At 43.5% G+C, this 15,881-nt stretch overlaps 1 protein-coding gene across 6 annotated transcripts in view; it reads left to right on the top strand.

Moving 5' to 3' along the window:
- The window catches only part of mib1 (MIB E3 ubiquitin protein ligase 1), a 52,835-nt gene extending 38,253 nt beyond the window's left edge, over positions 1-14,582 (top strand). The window contains exons 13-22 of one of the 6 annotated variants that reach the window (XM_074688384.1): positions 2,663-2,795; positions 3,836-3,922; positions 4,396-4,554; positions 6,537-6,718; positions 8,759-8,948; positions 9,047-9,125; positions 9,239-9,325; positions 10,726-10,794; positions 11,411-11,511; positions 12,324-14,582. In XM_074688384.1, the coding sequence (XP_074544485.1) occupies positions 2,663-2,795; positions 3,836-3,922; positions 4,396-4,554; positions 6,537-6,718; positions 8,759-8,948; positions 9,047-9,125; positions 9,239-9,325; positions 10,726-10,794; positions 11,411-11,511; positions 12,324-12,464 (1,228 nt within the window). In that variant the 3' untranslated portion in view covers positions 12,465-14,582. Of the gene's footprint in view, positions 1-2,662; positions 2,796-3,835; positions 3,923-4,395; positions 4,555-6,536; positions 6,719-8,758; positions 8,949-9,046; positions 9,126-9,238; positions 9,383-10,722; positions 10,795-11,410; positions 11,512-12,323 lie in introns of all 6 variants that reach the window. The other 5 variants (XM_074688383.1, XM_074688382.1, XM_074688381.1 and 2 more) reach the window with 5 other exon arrangements.
- Positions 14,583-15,881: the final 1,299 nt, after the last annotated feature.

Genomic DNA, 15,881 nt, shown 5'->3' with positions numbered 1-15,881 from the left:
GCATTAATATTAATGCCTGCCCATTTCGCCCAGCGTGGCAGGGAGCCTGTCAATCAAGACCTCTATTGGAGGGGCTCCCCACTACAACACACACCTGCCCAGCGCTTGAATGTGCAGCTCTGACTGTAGAAGGCGCCACTCTGCTCCTATAGTGAAGCAGGCCTGCATTTATTGGCCAGTTGTTCTACATATAGGAGGTATTTGCAGCCAATCCAGGCAGCACAAATGTTGTATATTGCACCAATAGGAGGAGGAAAAAGAACAAAGGCTTTATGTGAAACAATTGCCCTTGATTCTGGTGTGAATTGTTGTAGTTGAGAAAAAAAAAACTGCGTGCTTGTATCGTCTATCCGTCTTACTTGAAAGGCAGCTCAAAGAGTGCCGTGTTTAACCACCGGGAATAAGTTTAATGTTAAAGCTTCAGGCAAGAATCTGATGTGGCAAGGTCTTTTCTTGAATAATTTGCTTGTTTAAGTCTCAACTCCTGCCCATTGGGAGCACCACAGATGAAATTACTCAAAAGCCCCCCCTGAGATGGTAAATCTACAGTACGCAAGCAAATAATTCCTTGTAACAAAGGCGACACATTATGAATGTGAGATTAGGCAGAATGGGTGCGGTTGCTATCACATTTAAGCAGTGCTCCTCTGCATTAAGTGGTTGAAGATAGCTGCAAGCAATGCAGGTGTATGTGTGTGTGTGTGTGTGTGTGTGTGTGTGAGTAAGCCGCTGTGCGATGAGAGGTAGAGAGAGAGCGAGGGAGCCTGGGATCAGTGTGCTGCACTGTTCATCACTGCAGCAGTACACCAGCGCCGGATCTCTGTCCGTACAGAGGTGCTGACTGCCTGCCACCCCCCACTCCCTCCTCCTCCTCCTCCTCCTCCTCCTCCTCCTCCTTCTGCCTCCTGCCTCTCTGCCCCTCTTTCTCTGCTTCCTAAAGAGGGTGTGCTGATGATGCTCCCTTTCATTACTCCAGAAGGATGGAGACAAGCTGTAGGTTTAGCGAAAACCCGCAGGGAACCGGCCATCCTGATTGCCTTTAGTCTGAAAGCCTGCCAGCACGTTGGTTTGCATTTCTTTCTTTGCTCTTTCTTAATAGTTAACAGTTTTCATTGATTGTGCGGGCTGTGGCCTTCCTGCTCTGTGCTGGAGCCCATTTCCTCCCTCTGCTCCCTTAGACACTATTTACCTTACTCTTGTGTATGAAAACACTCCTGCGCTCGCCAAGGGGCCGCTCAGCCATATCAAAGTCAGGGTTAAATCGGCTGCCTCTTTTTGTCGCAGTTCAAAGATATGCCCTGCATGAGTCTTGAGGGTTAATCAAGGTCAGAAGTTTCCCTCCAGCGTTGCTGCTTTAAAGCTTATTGAAGGTACATTGTGTACCCAACTATAGACAGGATACGAGACCACTTCAGAGATGTTTATGGCTTTTAAGTGTCTAGCTTTATGTTCCCAAGTATTTGCACAAATTGAAGAGACGTGTTTGCAGCTTTTGTTTCTCATCACATATCCTCGACTGGCCATAACACTTAATAGGGGATGAGTCTCATTTCAGTGTTCTCATGTACCATATGCCTGGATGTGTGCCCAGGGACTAAAGCAAGAGGAGGAAGAGAAGAGGATGGGGTAGGGGGCAAAGAGATAATGGATGAGTTCAAACATTAAACTTAAGCAGCCGTGCTGTGAAACATAGTTGACTTAGTAGGAAGGAGGGCGTTAAATCAGATCTACTTCTTCTCATTTCAGCTCTGTTATAGATTAAGTGCAACTTTCTTTTAAGTCCTTATTCCCTCCTGTTTTTGTTTTTTTTTGTGATCCTAACTCGTGTGGCTTCCTTTTACTTGTCAAACACACGTCTCTTTCTTTAAACAGCGCAGCAGGGAGAGACAGCCAGCCTCCCTCCTCATCCCCACCGTGACTCTCTGACTCCTTCTCAGCCCTCCTCTTGTACAGTTTCCTTTGCAGCCACGTCCCTGTGGCACACATCCTCCAAATGACCTTGAGTGGCACAGAACTGACTCGCTCCTCTCACCACACCAGACCACCTCTGTTAGACAGCACTGTTCAAACAATGGATTCCTCCCCCTCTCAAGCCCTGTCTGATTTTTACTCAGGAGGAGACCTAAGTGAACCCAGCTAAATCTTGTGTAATTATCGTTTTGCCTTCCAATGATAGACACTTTTTTTTGTGCATCACCAGGGGGAAACGTGGCTTCCCTTTTGAACCGAAGAGATGGTGGAGGGGATGTGTGCTCTAAAATAACACACAGCACTTGTACCACTCAAAGCTTGATGTAAATAACACTCTGCTTGAGAAAGCAACTCCTCCCCAAGTTGATTTAGTATTCTTGTCCCTGTGTGAGAAAATGGGATATGCTCTGCTGTAGAAAAAAAAAAGAAAAGGGAGAGAAAGAGGGAAAGTGTGTGGGAATATGGTGTGTATCAGCAGTACAGACACTGTGATGTGTTTGCTTACAGCAGTTTGAGCCTGGCCATAAGCTTTTATACAGTGCCTGAGATATTCAGTCAGAGATGGATTGATTTTGGCAGTTTATATCGTAAACTATCAAATTGAGTGTACTGTCTGAACCTTCTCCGGCTCTTTTTTTTTGTGATGTTTCAAACACTCACCCTTTCCTCCCTGTCTCCTCTCTCTGTGCAGTGCCATGCGTGTGCTGCTGTCCAAACTGCCGAGGCCTTGGATCGTAGACGAGAAGAAGGACGACGGTTACACCGCACTGCACCTGGCTGCCCTCAACAACCACGTGGAGGTGGCTGAGCTGCTGGTGCACCAGGTAACAACGCACCAGAACCAGCAGACATCAATTTGAATGCATGCTTAATTACTCAGACTGACAGCCATTGCTGTTATTCATAGCCTATAAGGGCCCCAAAGCAGCGTTAAGCATAGCTGCATCAGCTCCGCCTGCACTTCTGGCTGACTAGAGACCATTAAGTGCAGCTTCCACTGCACTCCCTGCAGCCAGCAAGCTGTAGACCAGTTCAAGCTGCTGTAACTGCCATTTTTTTATTGAATCCATACGGTTCCCGGGGTCTCCAGGGGTATTCTTTAGTGCTGTTGGGCCCTCGTATCCTCTCCTCCTCCTCTTCTTGCAATCACACCTTCATGCTCTTTTCCCCTCTGAGATTGCAGGTTTAACTCTCAGAAGACTCAAGCATGCAGGAGTTTATGGGAAAAAGTCACCTCACCGAGAGGGAACTGGGTTAATTAGGATGTGGTGCAAGGCAGCAATGTTGCTGCAACATTCAAACGCATGAATGCTCGCCGTGCAGGCTACCTTTCACTGGGGGACGGCTTTTTTTTTTTTTTTACAGGTCCCTGCAATGGGCTGGTTCGCAGTGATGGCTCAGCTTTCTATTCAGAAATTGCACCACACTACAAGGTGCACTGCAGATTCCCTGCCAGCAAGCCCAGCCAGTCAGTCTTATTACTTGGGGATTTCACACAGTGCCTGATCACAATGCTTATCTTCCTTCCACATCTCCTCAGTTGATTTCTTTGCAATTGGAAATGACAATCACATGCAGGGTTATTGTAGGATGCTTTTTTCTCGCCCCCCTCCCCAGGTGATACTTTGTTGGTTGGGTGTTGTAGGAAGAAAGGTTTAGTCAAGGCTCAAGTAGCTGGAGAGGTTAATATTTTTTATGTGCTGAACGAGTATTTTACTTTTAATTAAATTCATTTTCTTTCCTGTCTTGATTATTTTTCACTTGTCTGTCATTTCTTAAGTACAAACCAACACATGACTAACTCTGATAATCACATGTGCACGTTAACACGTCCGTTTGTGTGTTTCCTCTTCTCGCCTCTCAGGGCAATGCCAGCTTGGACATCCAGAACGTCAACCAGCAGACGGCCTTACATCTTGCAGTGGAGCGTCAACACACCCAGATTGTCCGGGTTAGTGTCTCCTTATCATACTTATCCTCCTTTTTTAGCTTCTTAATCACACCCACTTTCCCTACACGCTGTTAAAGTCTCATGTTATCTCTCCTTTAGTCCTTTACTCTGTATTGTTCTGTACTGTAAGGACAGTGCAGCCTCTGTTTAATTTACACTGCTGGATGTCCTGCAGTTGTGTGAAGTCCTGCCTCAGATTTAATGCTGTGTAGGGAAAATGCTCTGCGCGGCAGTGTCTTGGTTTGAGTCATTTGGCGTAGTGTTGGATTGAGATTGCCACGTTGCCATCTTGTGGACTCAAGAAAAAATGCACTCCATAATTGGGGAACAAAACACTGGTGTTTCATTGTTAGCAGGTGCCTTATAAATCAGCACTTGGGCATTTGCATTGTTGCATAAATTTAAAGTTGTTTTATGTTTCTTTTGTAGACTTTCTGTTTCACTACCTTTGTTTTTTGTGATTTCCTCTCCAGCTGCTGGTGCGCGCAGAGGCCAAGCTCGACGTGCAGGACAAGGACGGGGACACGCCGCTTCACGAGGCACTGCGTCACCACACGCTGTCCCAATTGCGACAACTTCAAGATATGCAGGACGTCAGCAAAGTGGAGCCCTGGGAACCCTCCAAGAACACCGTACATATAAATCTATTATTAACATCCCTGCTCCCCCTTGATAACAGTCATTTACCTGGATCAGGTTCTTTAAGGTATCATTAGGTGCCACAGTAAGCGTTCATAGATGAAAATGAAACAACAGCCAAGAGCAGCTGTTATACCCAAAACGCCGTTATCAGCAAGAAAACAAACTGAAAACATGAAACTTCTGAGCTGCTGTGTGCACTTGTGCTGCAGAGTGTAGAAGGTCTTTCCCATAAGCCCCTCTGTTTTTAGGGATCTAATAAGGAATAAGGATCCTTATTCTATAGTATGTTCCCTTTACTGTCATAAAACATTTTACATTCAGGTTTCTGAATTGGTTCGGCTGGTTAGACCCACAAAACATTTTACCATCTCGAAAGCTTATCATCAGCATGTCTTTGGGAGGCAGAAAGATAAGAAGACTAAGGATGAATAAGTCATTTTTAGGAAAGCATCATCAAAAGTTTCTGGCTTTTAATGCCTGTTAAAAAATAACATACTACAATTCTAACTATTTTAAATATCTACGATTTGCAGGTTTTGTGTTTTTATATGTAGCTTCCACCAGAAATTCTCAGGGTGGGTGGTCTGTATCAGCCCTCTGCGTCTGCAAAAAGTGGGTTAAGGTGATGTGTGGATGCATATTTAAAGAAATTTACCTCAAAGAAGCAGTCAGAGGAACGATGTTTATATCATTTGACTGGTAAAATGCAAGTAATGAGGCTGAATTATACTCTTTTCTGCTCTCTGGTTTGACTTTGTTTCACCTTCTTATTAATATTGTGTTAGATGTCCAGTTACAGACTCTGTCGCCTCGTCTTCAGCTGTTGGAGATGTTGTTAACATTATGTCATTTTAACATCATCCCCTGCCTCCTTAGACCCGGCCTTACCCCCTCTTTTGACACCAGATCTCATACTTTTAGGGGACGTACTTAAAAAAGGGTAAATTGTGAAGTATTTTAAGGGCCTGGCTGTTCTGACACCTTTCAGACATTTCCAGGAGCGTGTGTGTCATAATGGCTGCACAAATCAGTATAAAACATAACCTTATGTGTGAAAAACTCTGACAGATCACACTTAGACAGGACACTCCTGCACACCCCTTTATCCATATCACCGGGCAGCCGCCCACCAGCCGCACAGAGCAGTCAACCAGCTCACTGCCGCCACTTCACCAGCCGGAACGAGTTTGTTCTTCTGTAGAGGCCAACAGGGGCATGTCAGACCTGGACCCTTTCATGTTAACACCGCATCACTAATCCCTACAGGGAGGAGTTTAAGGCTGCGCTGCCTAGCTGCCAGTGCACACTTACCTTACTTGTCACCTCCTGTCTACCTCCCTCTTCTTCTTTCCACCTCCTCTACCTCCTCCTCTGTTCTCTTCTCCTCCCTGCTCCTCCAGCAGAGGAGCGGAACAGACAGACAGGAAGCCTAATTGAGATATGTGCAGTTGGGTCACTCTCCTGTAGCCCCCTCCCTCCCTTTAGGATGAGAATTGAATTAGCCGGCCCGGTGGCTCCATCAGACGAGATGTAAAAGCTACTGGTTGAAGACAATCAGACATGGAAGGTCCAAATTGTGAGACAGAGAGGGAGAGAGAGGCTTTGTGTCGAGGTAGACAGAGGGAGGTGATGAGCTGAAGGAGGAAGAGAAAGAGAGACGGTACAGTTAATAAGATTTTGGGTGGGGGTGAGGGGGTGACATTGCCTGACAGCCGTCTGAAGGCATGTCTTTGATCGTCTAATTAGTGGTGATCTCACAGTACTTTGACATGCTTCATCTGAATGAAACTCTGCAGCCATGTGAATATTATTAAAATCAGGACTCTGTGCTCAGTGCGTTAATGGAGTGCCGGTGTGGGAGCTGACACTCTTTTCTCTGGGTTCAACTTCAAATCAATTTATTTTGTCAAAAGCCAAAAGCCGACGTGCTCATAATTTCTTTGTTTTTGTGTATCTGTCTTGCTTCCTGCAGTTAATCATGGGCCTGGGCACCCAGGGGGCGGAGAAGAAGAGTGCGGCATCCATCGCCTGCTTCCTGGCAGCAAACGGCGCAGACTTGACCATTCGTAACAAGAAGGGCCAGTCCCCTCTGGACCTGTGTCCCGACCCCAGCCTCTGCAAAGCTCTGGCCAAATGTCACAAAGAGAAGAGCAGGTAAACATCCTTGAAAGAAATAGTTTGACATTTTGGGAAATACACCTTTTCGCTCTCTTGCCAGGGGTTAGATGGAAAGATCAATACCACTCTGATGTCTGTCTGTTAAATATGAAGCTGGAGCCAGGAGACTGATAGCTTAGCCTAAAGACTGGAAACAGGGAAACAGAGAGAGTGCTCTGTCTCTGTCAGTCACTCCTGACAAAAGGCTTTGTCAGAATAACGTAACGTAATGAATCATCTGAAGCATCCAAAAAAAACCCATCTACCTACAGCACCCTTGAATAAACACATGATGGAGATTTGGTTTAATCTTGACAGTTGGATGTGATGAAATCTTAAACCTTTAGTTTTAAAATGTTATTTTTTTGCTGAAATCATTTTGTGCTGCAGACACTGGTTTATTATAACCTCTTAAGTCCAGTTTAAGCCAAACCACAACACAAACAACCCTTTGTTTATTATTTAGAAATTTAGAAATTCCACTTTAGGTGCAAAATCCAATAAAAGAAAATAAATCATCAATTTTTTTTTAATTTCAATGATGCTATATTTGGTGAGCTGGTGAGGGGAAAAAAACAGTTTAAGCATCTTATAATGTTTCAAATTGATGCTTTCTATTTTTTTAAGTAAATAGTCTAGATTTTTTTAGATTGGGTCAGGTGACTCCAAAATTTGGAAGATCTGTTTTTCATCTTTATCTTACATAAAAACAGATGCTTGTTTGGCTCAATGATTAAAACACACGACACACACAGAGGCTGCAGCTCTCCAGAGGTCATTGGTTTGACTTCCGGCCTTTACTTTAGACTTTTCAACTGAGCGTTTCACTGTTTGTCATCCACCCCTCTCTTCTATCCCCTTTCCCCTCTTTAGCTGTGTCACCAATAATGGCTGAAAAGCCTTGAAAAGATAACATGAGTAATTCAATGGAAAATGAAATCAAGTCCTACTTTCTTAAACTTACGGTTCCTTTTAAGTGCAACAAAGTGAAATGCTTCTTCCTGCAACCTCTTTACTGAAAAACAATAACACTCCTCTTTCATTAAATGGCACATTTCATGTAAAATATCCCCAGATGTCTCAGTTGTACTAAATTAGGTAGTTTCTTGCTGGACATGAACATAGCTTTGCCGGTTTATGTATTGAAGAAATTAAAATAACTTTGAGATTTTATTTCTAAATTAATGAATATTTATTACCACATAAACACACAAAAAAGTACAGAAAATTGGTACCATTGAGTACTGACACCAACTACCAGGTACCAGGCATCGTTAGTATCGTTTTACATGTGAAAGGTACCCATCCCTACAGCTGACAAGTGTAAATTTAATAAGCACTTTGTGAAAAATGGCATTAAAACATTATTCCTGTACTGTAAGTTTAAGCTACCGTCCTTGAACGAAGCACACAGGTGCAGCCGCATCACAAAAGCTGAATGAGCACTGCCTTAATATGTTCAAATGGCCACAGACCTTTGGATGAAATAAATCAAGATAACTTAAAGAACTGCTACACAGTTAGGGAATTTTGACAGGCCATGAATTGTGATTAACTATGAATTTAAAGGAAGTATTTCAGATTAAGAACATCCATATTTGGAAGCCTTAGACTTATCTATTTCATCTACTTCTATTGTCTGTGTGACAAAAATAGCCCTCAGTCTTTAATCAAGCTGACATCACTGTGCCTCCAAATAGCTTTTCAAGGAGAAACCTGCACAAACACAAAGTGATATTATACATGATGGTGTTTGGTGACTCAAGAATCTTCGTGCACAAACAATAACTGTAAGAACACCTGAGAGAAAGAGAGAGAAAGGATCAGAGCCCCATCTCAGGAAAATCATCGAACGACTGTATTGATTTCCTTTCTTTGCTCAAAATGTTTCATGTTTCCTTTTCCTGCCTTTTCTGCCTCCTGATTCTTTTTTCGTCGCTCTGCGTCTCCCTCTGTTCTCTTTGTTCTCTGTCAGCCTGTCCTGTTTGTAATCTCCTCTGCGCTCACGCTCTGTGCTTTAATTCTCAACATTTTCAGCGGCCAGGTGGGCACACGCAGCCCGTCTCTGAACAGCAACATCGAGTCGTTGGAGGAGTGTATGGTGTGTTCGGACATGAAGAGGGACACTCTGTTTGGGCCCTGTGGACACATCGCCACCTGCTCCCTCTGCTCACCTCGCGTCAAGAAATGTCTCATCTGCAAGGATCAGGTCCAGTCGAGAACCAAGGTAACACAACACTACTACGTGTCCTACCAGGAGATAAATATAATCCCACGAGCAGATTCACACTTTTTATTTTCTTCTGTTCCTTTGTGTTCACACAGATCGAGGAGTGTGTGGTTTGCTCTGATAAAAAAGCAGCCGTGTTGTTCCAGCCCTGTGGTCACATGTGCGCTTGTGAGAGTAGGTCACACCCATTTTTTAACAACCTAACCTTTATATCTGATCCAGTTTCAGGCTCAAAACGTGTGATTTTGTTTCCACGTTTGTAACATTTCACGTTGTGTCCTCACCAGACTGTGCCAGCCTCATGAAGAAGTGCGTACAGTGCCGGGCTGTGGTGGAACGCCGCACTCCCTTCGTTCTGTGCTGTGGAGGGAAAGGTATGGAGGATGATGCCGCTGATGATGATGATGATGATGATGATGATGATGACCTTAGTGAGTGAATCTTCCACACATTCCCTTTTAATTCCCTTTTCTTTCACCTTTTTCTTTACCTCTATCTTTAGTTTCCATGTTTTATATTTTCGCTTTAACGCCGCCTTGCTTGTGCATTTTATCCTTTGTTTTGATGCTAAGTTTTTCATTTGATCTCATCGATGTAGAAATGCTAATTATTAAGTCAGTCTTATTTCTGAACTCTTTCCCTCTATTGATCTAGCATGTTTTAATCATTGCATCCATGTCGATCATGTCTTTTGCAGCAGCTTATTTGTAGATCCTGGCTGCATAGACAGTGGCTTTATGAATGCTTTGCTGCCTTGTTTTTAATCCAGCATATAGACTTTGTGCTTGAAATAATGATATTCTTTTTATAAGCAGGACTTCAGAAGCCATTTCCAGATTAAGTTTTGCTCCTCACGGAAAATATAATAATGTCTGAGTACACAGAAAACCAGATTACCCTAATTATGTTTCTGTGGACTCTAGAATTAAACGTCTAAAAATCAATGAGTTGTGTGCATGACTGGTAGAAGATCTGATTTAAAATCCCCAGCCTAGAAGAAACAGTCCAGTCGTGCATCACTACATGTTTTATAGAAACCTCGTTTGTCACAAATACCCCGACATATGACATCACAGTGTCAGCTGATAAGTGCTGTAAGCTGTCGTGTGAATCCTGTGTTTTTGTCGCATTCATGACCCATCTTGTCTCCGAGTTGACCTGAGTGTTTCAGTGCCATATCCTTTTTTAAGTCCTTATTTCTGTCGTCTCCTTCCACGTTTTATTCTGAGTTAAAAGGGAAACTGTTGTAAGTTCACTAACTCCATGTTTATCCCTGTATTAATAATTTCACATTCCTCCACGTGTCAGCTTGTTGGCATGCTAATTTATGTGCAATTGTTGCCAGAAGCAAAGATCCAAACACACATACTCTCATGCAAGGGGCAGCATTGATTGTTTATTTCCCCTCCCTTCATTCCAGTAACACTGACGTCTCTTACACAGGCAGAAAATCTAATTACTCTATGATTACTTTGAGTCCCTACTTCTTGGGTGAAGCAAATGATTTTCATTATGTCCTCTGAAAGAGTAAGCACAGGCTGCAGATCCGCGCTTTAGCATTGGCTGATTGCAAAAAGAGAAATCGCTGCTGTGCATTTAACCATTAATGTAGAAGAATTTCCCTTTCTTTCCTTGTTTACCACTTGCGAGCTTTCCTTTTCAAATTTCTCTCTCTAAACCTCCCTTTGAGGCTCGTAGTTTTGGTCCTGAGACCAACAGTTGAGCCGGTGAGGACGGCTCCTGTTATAACACTGTGACTGGTTATTCCCAGCAGGGAGCTCTAACACTATGGCAGGGGGATCGCAGGATCTTCTCCAGCCCAACAATCTGGCTCTAAGTTGGTGTAAGTATAACCTCTATGATCCCCTCCCTTATCAGATTCTTCAGATCAGATCCTCAAAGTGCTGCCCTGGCCCAGACCCCCTCCCCTCAAACCCCCTTCCCTCTCTCTCTTACACACACACACACACACACACACACACGCATGTACGCTATAAACAGTAAAACTGATGATGTACAAATGTTGCGCCAAGACTCACACTGGTGCACAGATGTATTCAGGTTGTTTCTCGCTGCTTTTGTTACACACACACATCCTCTAGCTCTTGTTATGAAAGAAGCATCGTCTGATGTTTCATCCTGCAATAGTTTGTTTGAAATAATCCCAAAATGCATAACACTAAATTCAGCTTGTGTAATGTGGACGTGGTGCCAACAGGGCAGCTGTTGTTCGAGTTTGATCCGCCAAAAGAAACAAATACTAGATCAGTGCTTAATTAGAAAACTCAGACCTTAGAAAAAGTTTCCAACCTGAGTTTTTGTTTGTTTTCACACATTTTTTCATTATGAAAAGGCAAAATTGACGTGCACACTGGTGTGCTGTCACCTCTTTAATCTCTGAACTCCTCTTCTCCCCCTCACCGTTCATCTGTGCTGTGTCCCCCCAAATAAAACAACAGCCAGCGGAAACATCCCGGCCTTACAGAGAGACAAGGACAACACTAACGTCAACGCGGACGTGCAGAAGCTCCAGCAGCAGCTCCAAGACATCAAGGAACAGGTGAGTCCAACCTGAACCCCAGAGCGGCAGGTGTGCTCCTCCTTTCCTCCAACACTTAATAATCCGCTCAGATGTGAAAATGTTGTCGCAATGTTAAGCAACAGTCTGAGTTATGGGTTGCCTGCTCCCATTTGGCCGGGTGTTACAGGGGTGGAACCAAAACAGATGGTGAATGTCCAGCAAAGCATCGATGAATACAAATGTTGCAGTTTAGCAGCAGATAATGACTGTGGGGCGCGCAGTGCAACACTAAACACAAATTTAATCAGAAAGAGGAGCTTCCACTTAGTATGTAACTTACTACTGATCATAACGGATTGTAATGCTGTTGTTTTCTTTGAATCAAATGAATAAAATGAGAAGAAAAAAAAACACATCGTAAAGTCAGGAAGGCATGAGAACAACGCATGAAGAAAGCTGTTTGACTTTGACTTACATGAATCTGTCGTTTTCAATGCACTCATTGATCACTCACAGTGTATTGTCATGAAAAATAGTCTGAGTTACTCGATTTATGAACACTTTCTAAATTGATTTTAAGCTCAATGTGCTCATCAACAAATCTTTCCAGCCCTGATCACAGCTTTTTTGAAGACAGCACACAGATCAAATGAATTCCGGTTGTAATAGTTGGTAGTAAGGCGTCACACATCTTTACCGTAATGTCTCTAAGCAAGGCGCACCGTGTAATGTGCATAAACACAGCCAGCTGTAAGAAGTTCACGTCACCGATTCTGTTCTTTGTTCAAAGTTAAAATGACCTCATCAAACCCAAACCTGACCCATGATCACGTCTCCTCTCCTGTCTGCAGACCATGTGTCCCGTGTGTCTGGACCGGCTGAAGAACATGATCTTCATGTGCGGCCACGGCACCTGCCAGCTGTGCGGGGACCGAATGAGCGAGTGCCCCATCTGCCGCAAGGCCATCGAGCGCCGCATCCTGCTTTACTAGACCCCACGAACGCCCCTCTTCCCCACAGACACTCTCTTCTCTTAAGCCCACGCTGACCGCACCCGCAATGCCACAATCACACCAGCTGCTGCTGCTGCACCTCGATCATCCTCTCAGCACCAGAGTCAGCCAGCCAAGGGCGTCCTCACGTCTTACAGGACACGACAAATGCTCTCTTAATGGTTTGATTGTGTTCAGATGGAGTACCTGTTACACAACGTGGAGAAAAATATGATTGACTTCATCACTCGTGCTGTTCAGTCTCCTTGTGTCCTACTGCAGACAGAAAGATGCTTGCAACACAAGCGTTGCCTTTTTTTCTTAATTTTTCTCTCTGCCTGCCATTTTCTCATTCTTCTTTCTGTGATATATTTTACACGTGAAGCTTCTTTCCTCTGGTTGAGTCTGTTTCAACCCTTCCACTCATGGCTGTGGATATTTCCTGCAGGGGGGGAGGCCCAATCTGGATTTCTTCTTGGAAAACCTCAGATTGAATTCAGAAACGTTGAGGACTGGATTTGGAGGTTGACCTGCTACCTTTCATGTAAAGTTCTCATGCACCTGTCGCAGCCTGTGCCAGCTGCAGTCAAGTTTTATTGTATTTGTAAATCTTTATGCACGTGTTTGCTATCGGAAGCTCCAGATGTGGATTTTTAAGTACTTCAGATTTCATGACAGTATGGCGAGTTTGTGACACATTACTGTTTTTGCACCAGTTAAAAGTTCAGTGAGTGTTAAAGCTTCATGTGTGTGTGATCACGTTGGCTGTTGTGGCATGCTGTACGCCAAGTGGCCTCTTAACTTTAAGACCACATGTGGCGGTTTTGCACTAGACGAGCTGAGTCAGGGTATTCACTGCTTTCTGCGCTGACTCCAGAGGTCCACTTCAGCAGATGGAGTCGTTGTATCTGCCAGGTAGCACACCACACCCTGCACTCTGTTTACCAAGCTGTACCCTGAACAATGGCGGTGTGTCGCAGCGCACGTTTGATTGTGAATTCCAGAGACGCCGCATCGGGATTCATGAAAAAAGACAAAGTCGTTCAGCTTCTGTCTGGCGATCAGCTCCTGTTGTTCCTCTTTGTTGTTCACACACGGTGCAGACTCCTCTGTAACAAAAGTATCTCGTCACAACTTGATGTTAAACTGTTGAGACTTGTATTGTCCAGCTAAAAAAAAAAGTACAATTCAACAAGCATTGCTATTTTACCATTGACGACTCTGTGCCATTCTGCTTCCAAAAAAATCAACATGTGAATTAAGTTGTATGGGGATAAGGTGCTCTTTATTCTGTAAGTCTTTTTTATTTAAGTGTATTTTCCTTTTCTCAAAATCAACATTTATTGAGCTAGAGAGTACAATCTATTAGAACACTAAGATAAAAATGTAGATTAAATTATTTTGTAATGCTGCCCAAAAAGATAGGATTTATAGGTATCACTGCCTTCCTGATATGTAGCCTCAAAGTCTCTCAAACATTCTGCTTTGATATAAATGTTGATGCGTTTCCGTTGACTCGGCTTTCTAGCGATCGTCTATAGAAGCTCTTTTTCTTTCAAACAGGTCTCTGAAAAGCTGGCGGTTTTATGTGTGAAGCTTCTAAAAGACATTTTGTTGTCAGAAGTGTCAAGTATCTTTTCACCAGTGTTTTATTTAGGAGGAAAGCTAATGAATTTTTAAAGAGAGACAGAACTCGCCTTACCTCTTTTTAAAAAGGCCGTCACCCACGTGGAGACTCAGCTTGCTTTGGTCGACGGGACTTTTGCAACAACAAACAAGCATTTGTTTCCCCTTTTTACGACTGAAAGTTTTTTTTATTTGATTCTTTTCATTGGTCATGATAACACAAAAAGCTAGAAGCACTAATACGCTTTACGGTAGAGCTGTCTTGTTTATGGTTGTTATGAAAAAAGCCTATTTTGTACTTTTATTTTCAGAACCTGTAACTGTCCTGTTGGAAGTGTATCTGTAGTATTTTCTTTGGCATGAATGTTTGACATATGCAGTACGACGTTTCATGAAACTGTTCAGTCTGTATTGCTAATAAGTGCTTTTAAAACAACCGTATAGCTGAAATAAAGTTCTCAATGAACCATGGGACGTTAGAAGTTTGTTTTTGGAACTTTCTGTCTTCATTAGCTTGTTTTTTCAGTGGAGCTGCAGCTCCTTCTGAGCAGCACATTAGCATTTCGTTGCTTTTTCCCTGCTGTGCAGCGTCTGCCTCACAGAGGAGACAGGGTGGCAGAGATGGGAGGTGTGAGGTAATTGAAAACGCTAACACCTAATAATGAGTCAGCACCAGTGTGTGATAGGTCAGCTATGCTAATCAGAGGCAGAGGGGTGAAAAAAACACACGGAGAAGACTCAGGAGAGATGAGAGAGACACAAATAGTGATGCATCTTCTCCTCTGAGCGCCCTGACAGCCGGACATCTCACCTAGCTCTAAGAAATTATGACCAAAGGCCGTTTGTGTTCCAACTCATTGACTGGTCCATTCATAACCTCGGGCATCTTTGGGCTTGCTTCACATGCAGCCGCTCATAACAACACATTCATCATTCTGTCATCCTCTCACTCTGTCAATGCACACAGACTGTACTACAGTTCAGGAGGCTCTGACACCTCTTTATACCCCGTCTGATCTCTGCGAGCTGGCAGCAGGCCTCCACAGAGGCTGTGAAGTCTGTCTGCGTGCTACTTTGTCATTTTACACTCAGGTACCTGTCTTAAAAACAGCAGGTCTCACCTGGTTTATCTGACACGCTGGTGGAGGGAGTGAGTGGCAGCTGCTGCAGCTCCCCTCTTTGTCACTGTTCTTGCATGGAAAATGTATTCACTGTGGAAGTGGACTTCTCAGTGGCTTTGACACATTTATTCCTGCTGTTTTATGTTTGGATGCCTCATTCTCGCATGAGGGGAGACCTGATGCTGTTGTGAACAGTGACATTGTAAGATCAGATATTTGCCTGTTTATTTCTGTTAATTACTTCTTTTAAAAGTGCTTATTAGGGCAACTGACACTCTTTAATTAATAGCAGTCATGTATACTTTCTGTTTGATGAGATTTCTGCTGTCCACTTAGGGTGGTACACAAACAGGAACAAGTTTAAAAAATTGTAATGTGTTTTTACTTTCTTCTTTATCCAAATTATAGCTGCAGCTTTGCCAAGTTTGTACTTTTTTATTGACACTTTTCTTAACTAGAAAAGCACTCAGAGAGCACAGACCTCCACCAAGCATATTACAACACTGTAGTCCTACTTTAATGTTATACTCCCCTTCAGCAGACTATCTGCTACAATTTGGTGTTAGTTGCAGGTTTGTACGATAATTTGTTCCCTGACAGTGTTGAAATTATGATGACCAGGTGCATATTTCATATTCTGGATCTTAGTATCCAGAATATTGCCAGGATC

Source organism: Halichoeres trimaculatus, unplaced genomic scaffold (assembly GCF_033239565.1).
Source record: "Halichoeres trimaculatus isolate MK-OKI-2021-1 unplaced genomic scaffold, fHalTri1.1 fHalTri1_scaffold_15, whole genome shotgun sequence".
In the NCBI taxonomy this organism is placed as follows: Eukaryota; Metazoa; Chordata; class Actinopteri; order Labriformes; family Labridae; genus Halichoeres; species Halichoeres trimaculatus.
This window is presented reverse-complemented; position numbering and strand designations above follow the sequence as displayed.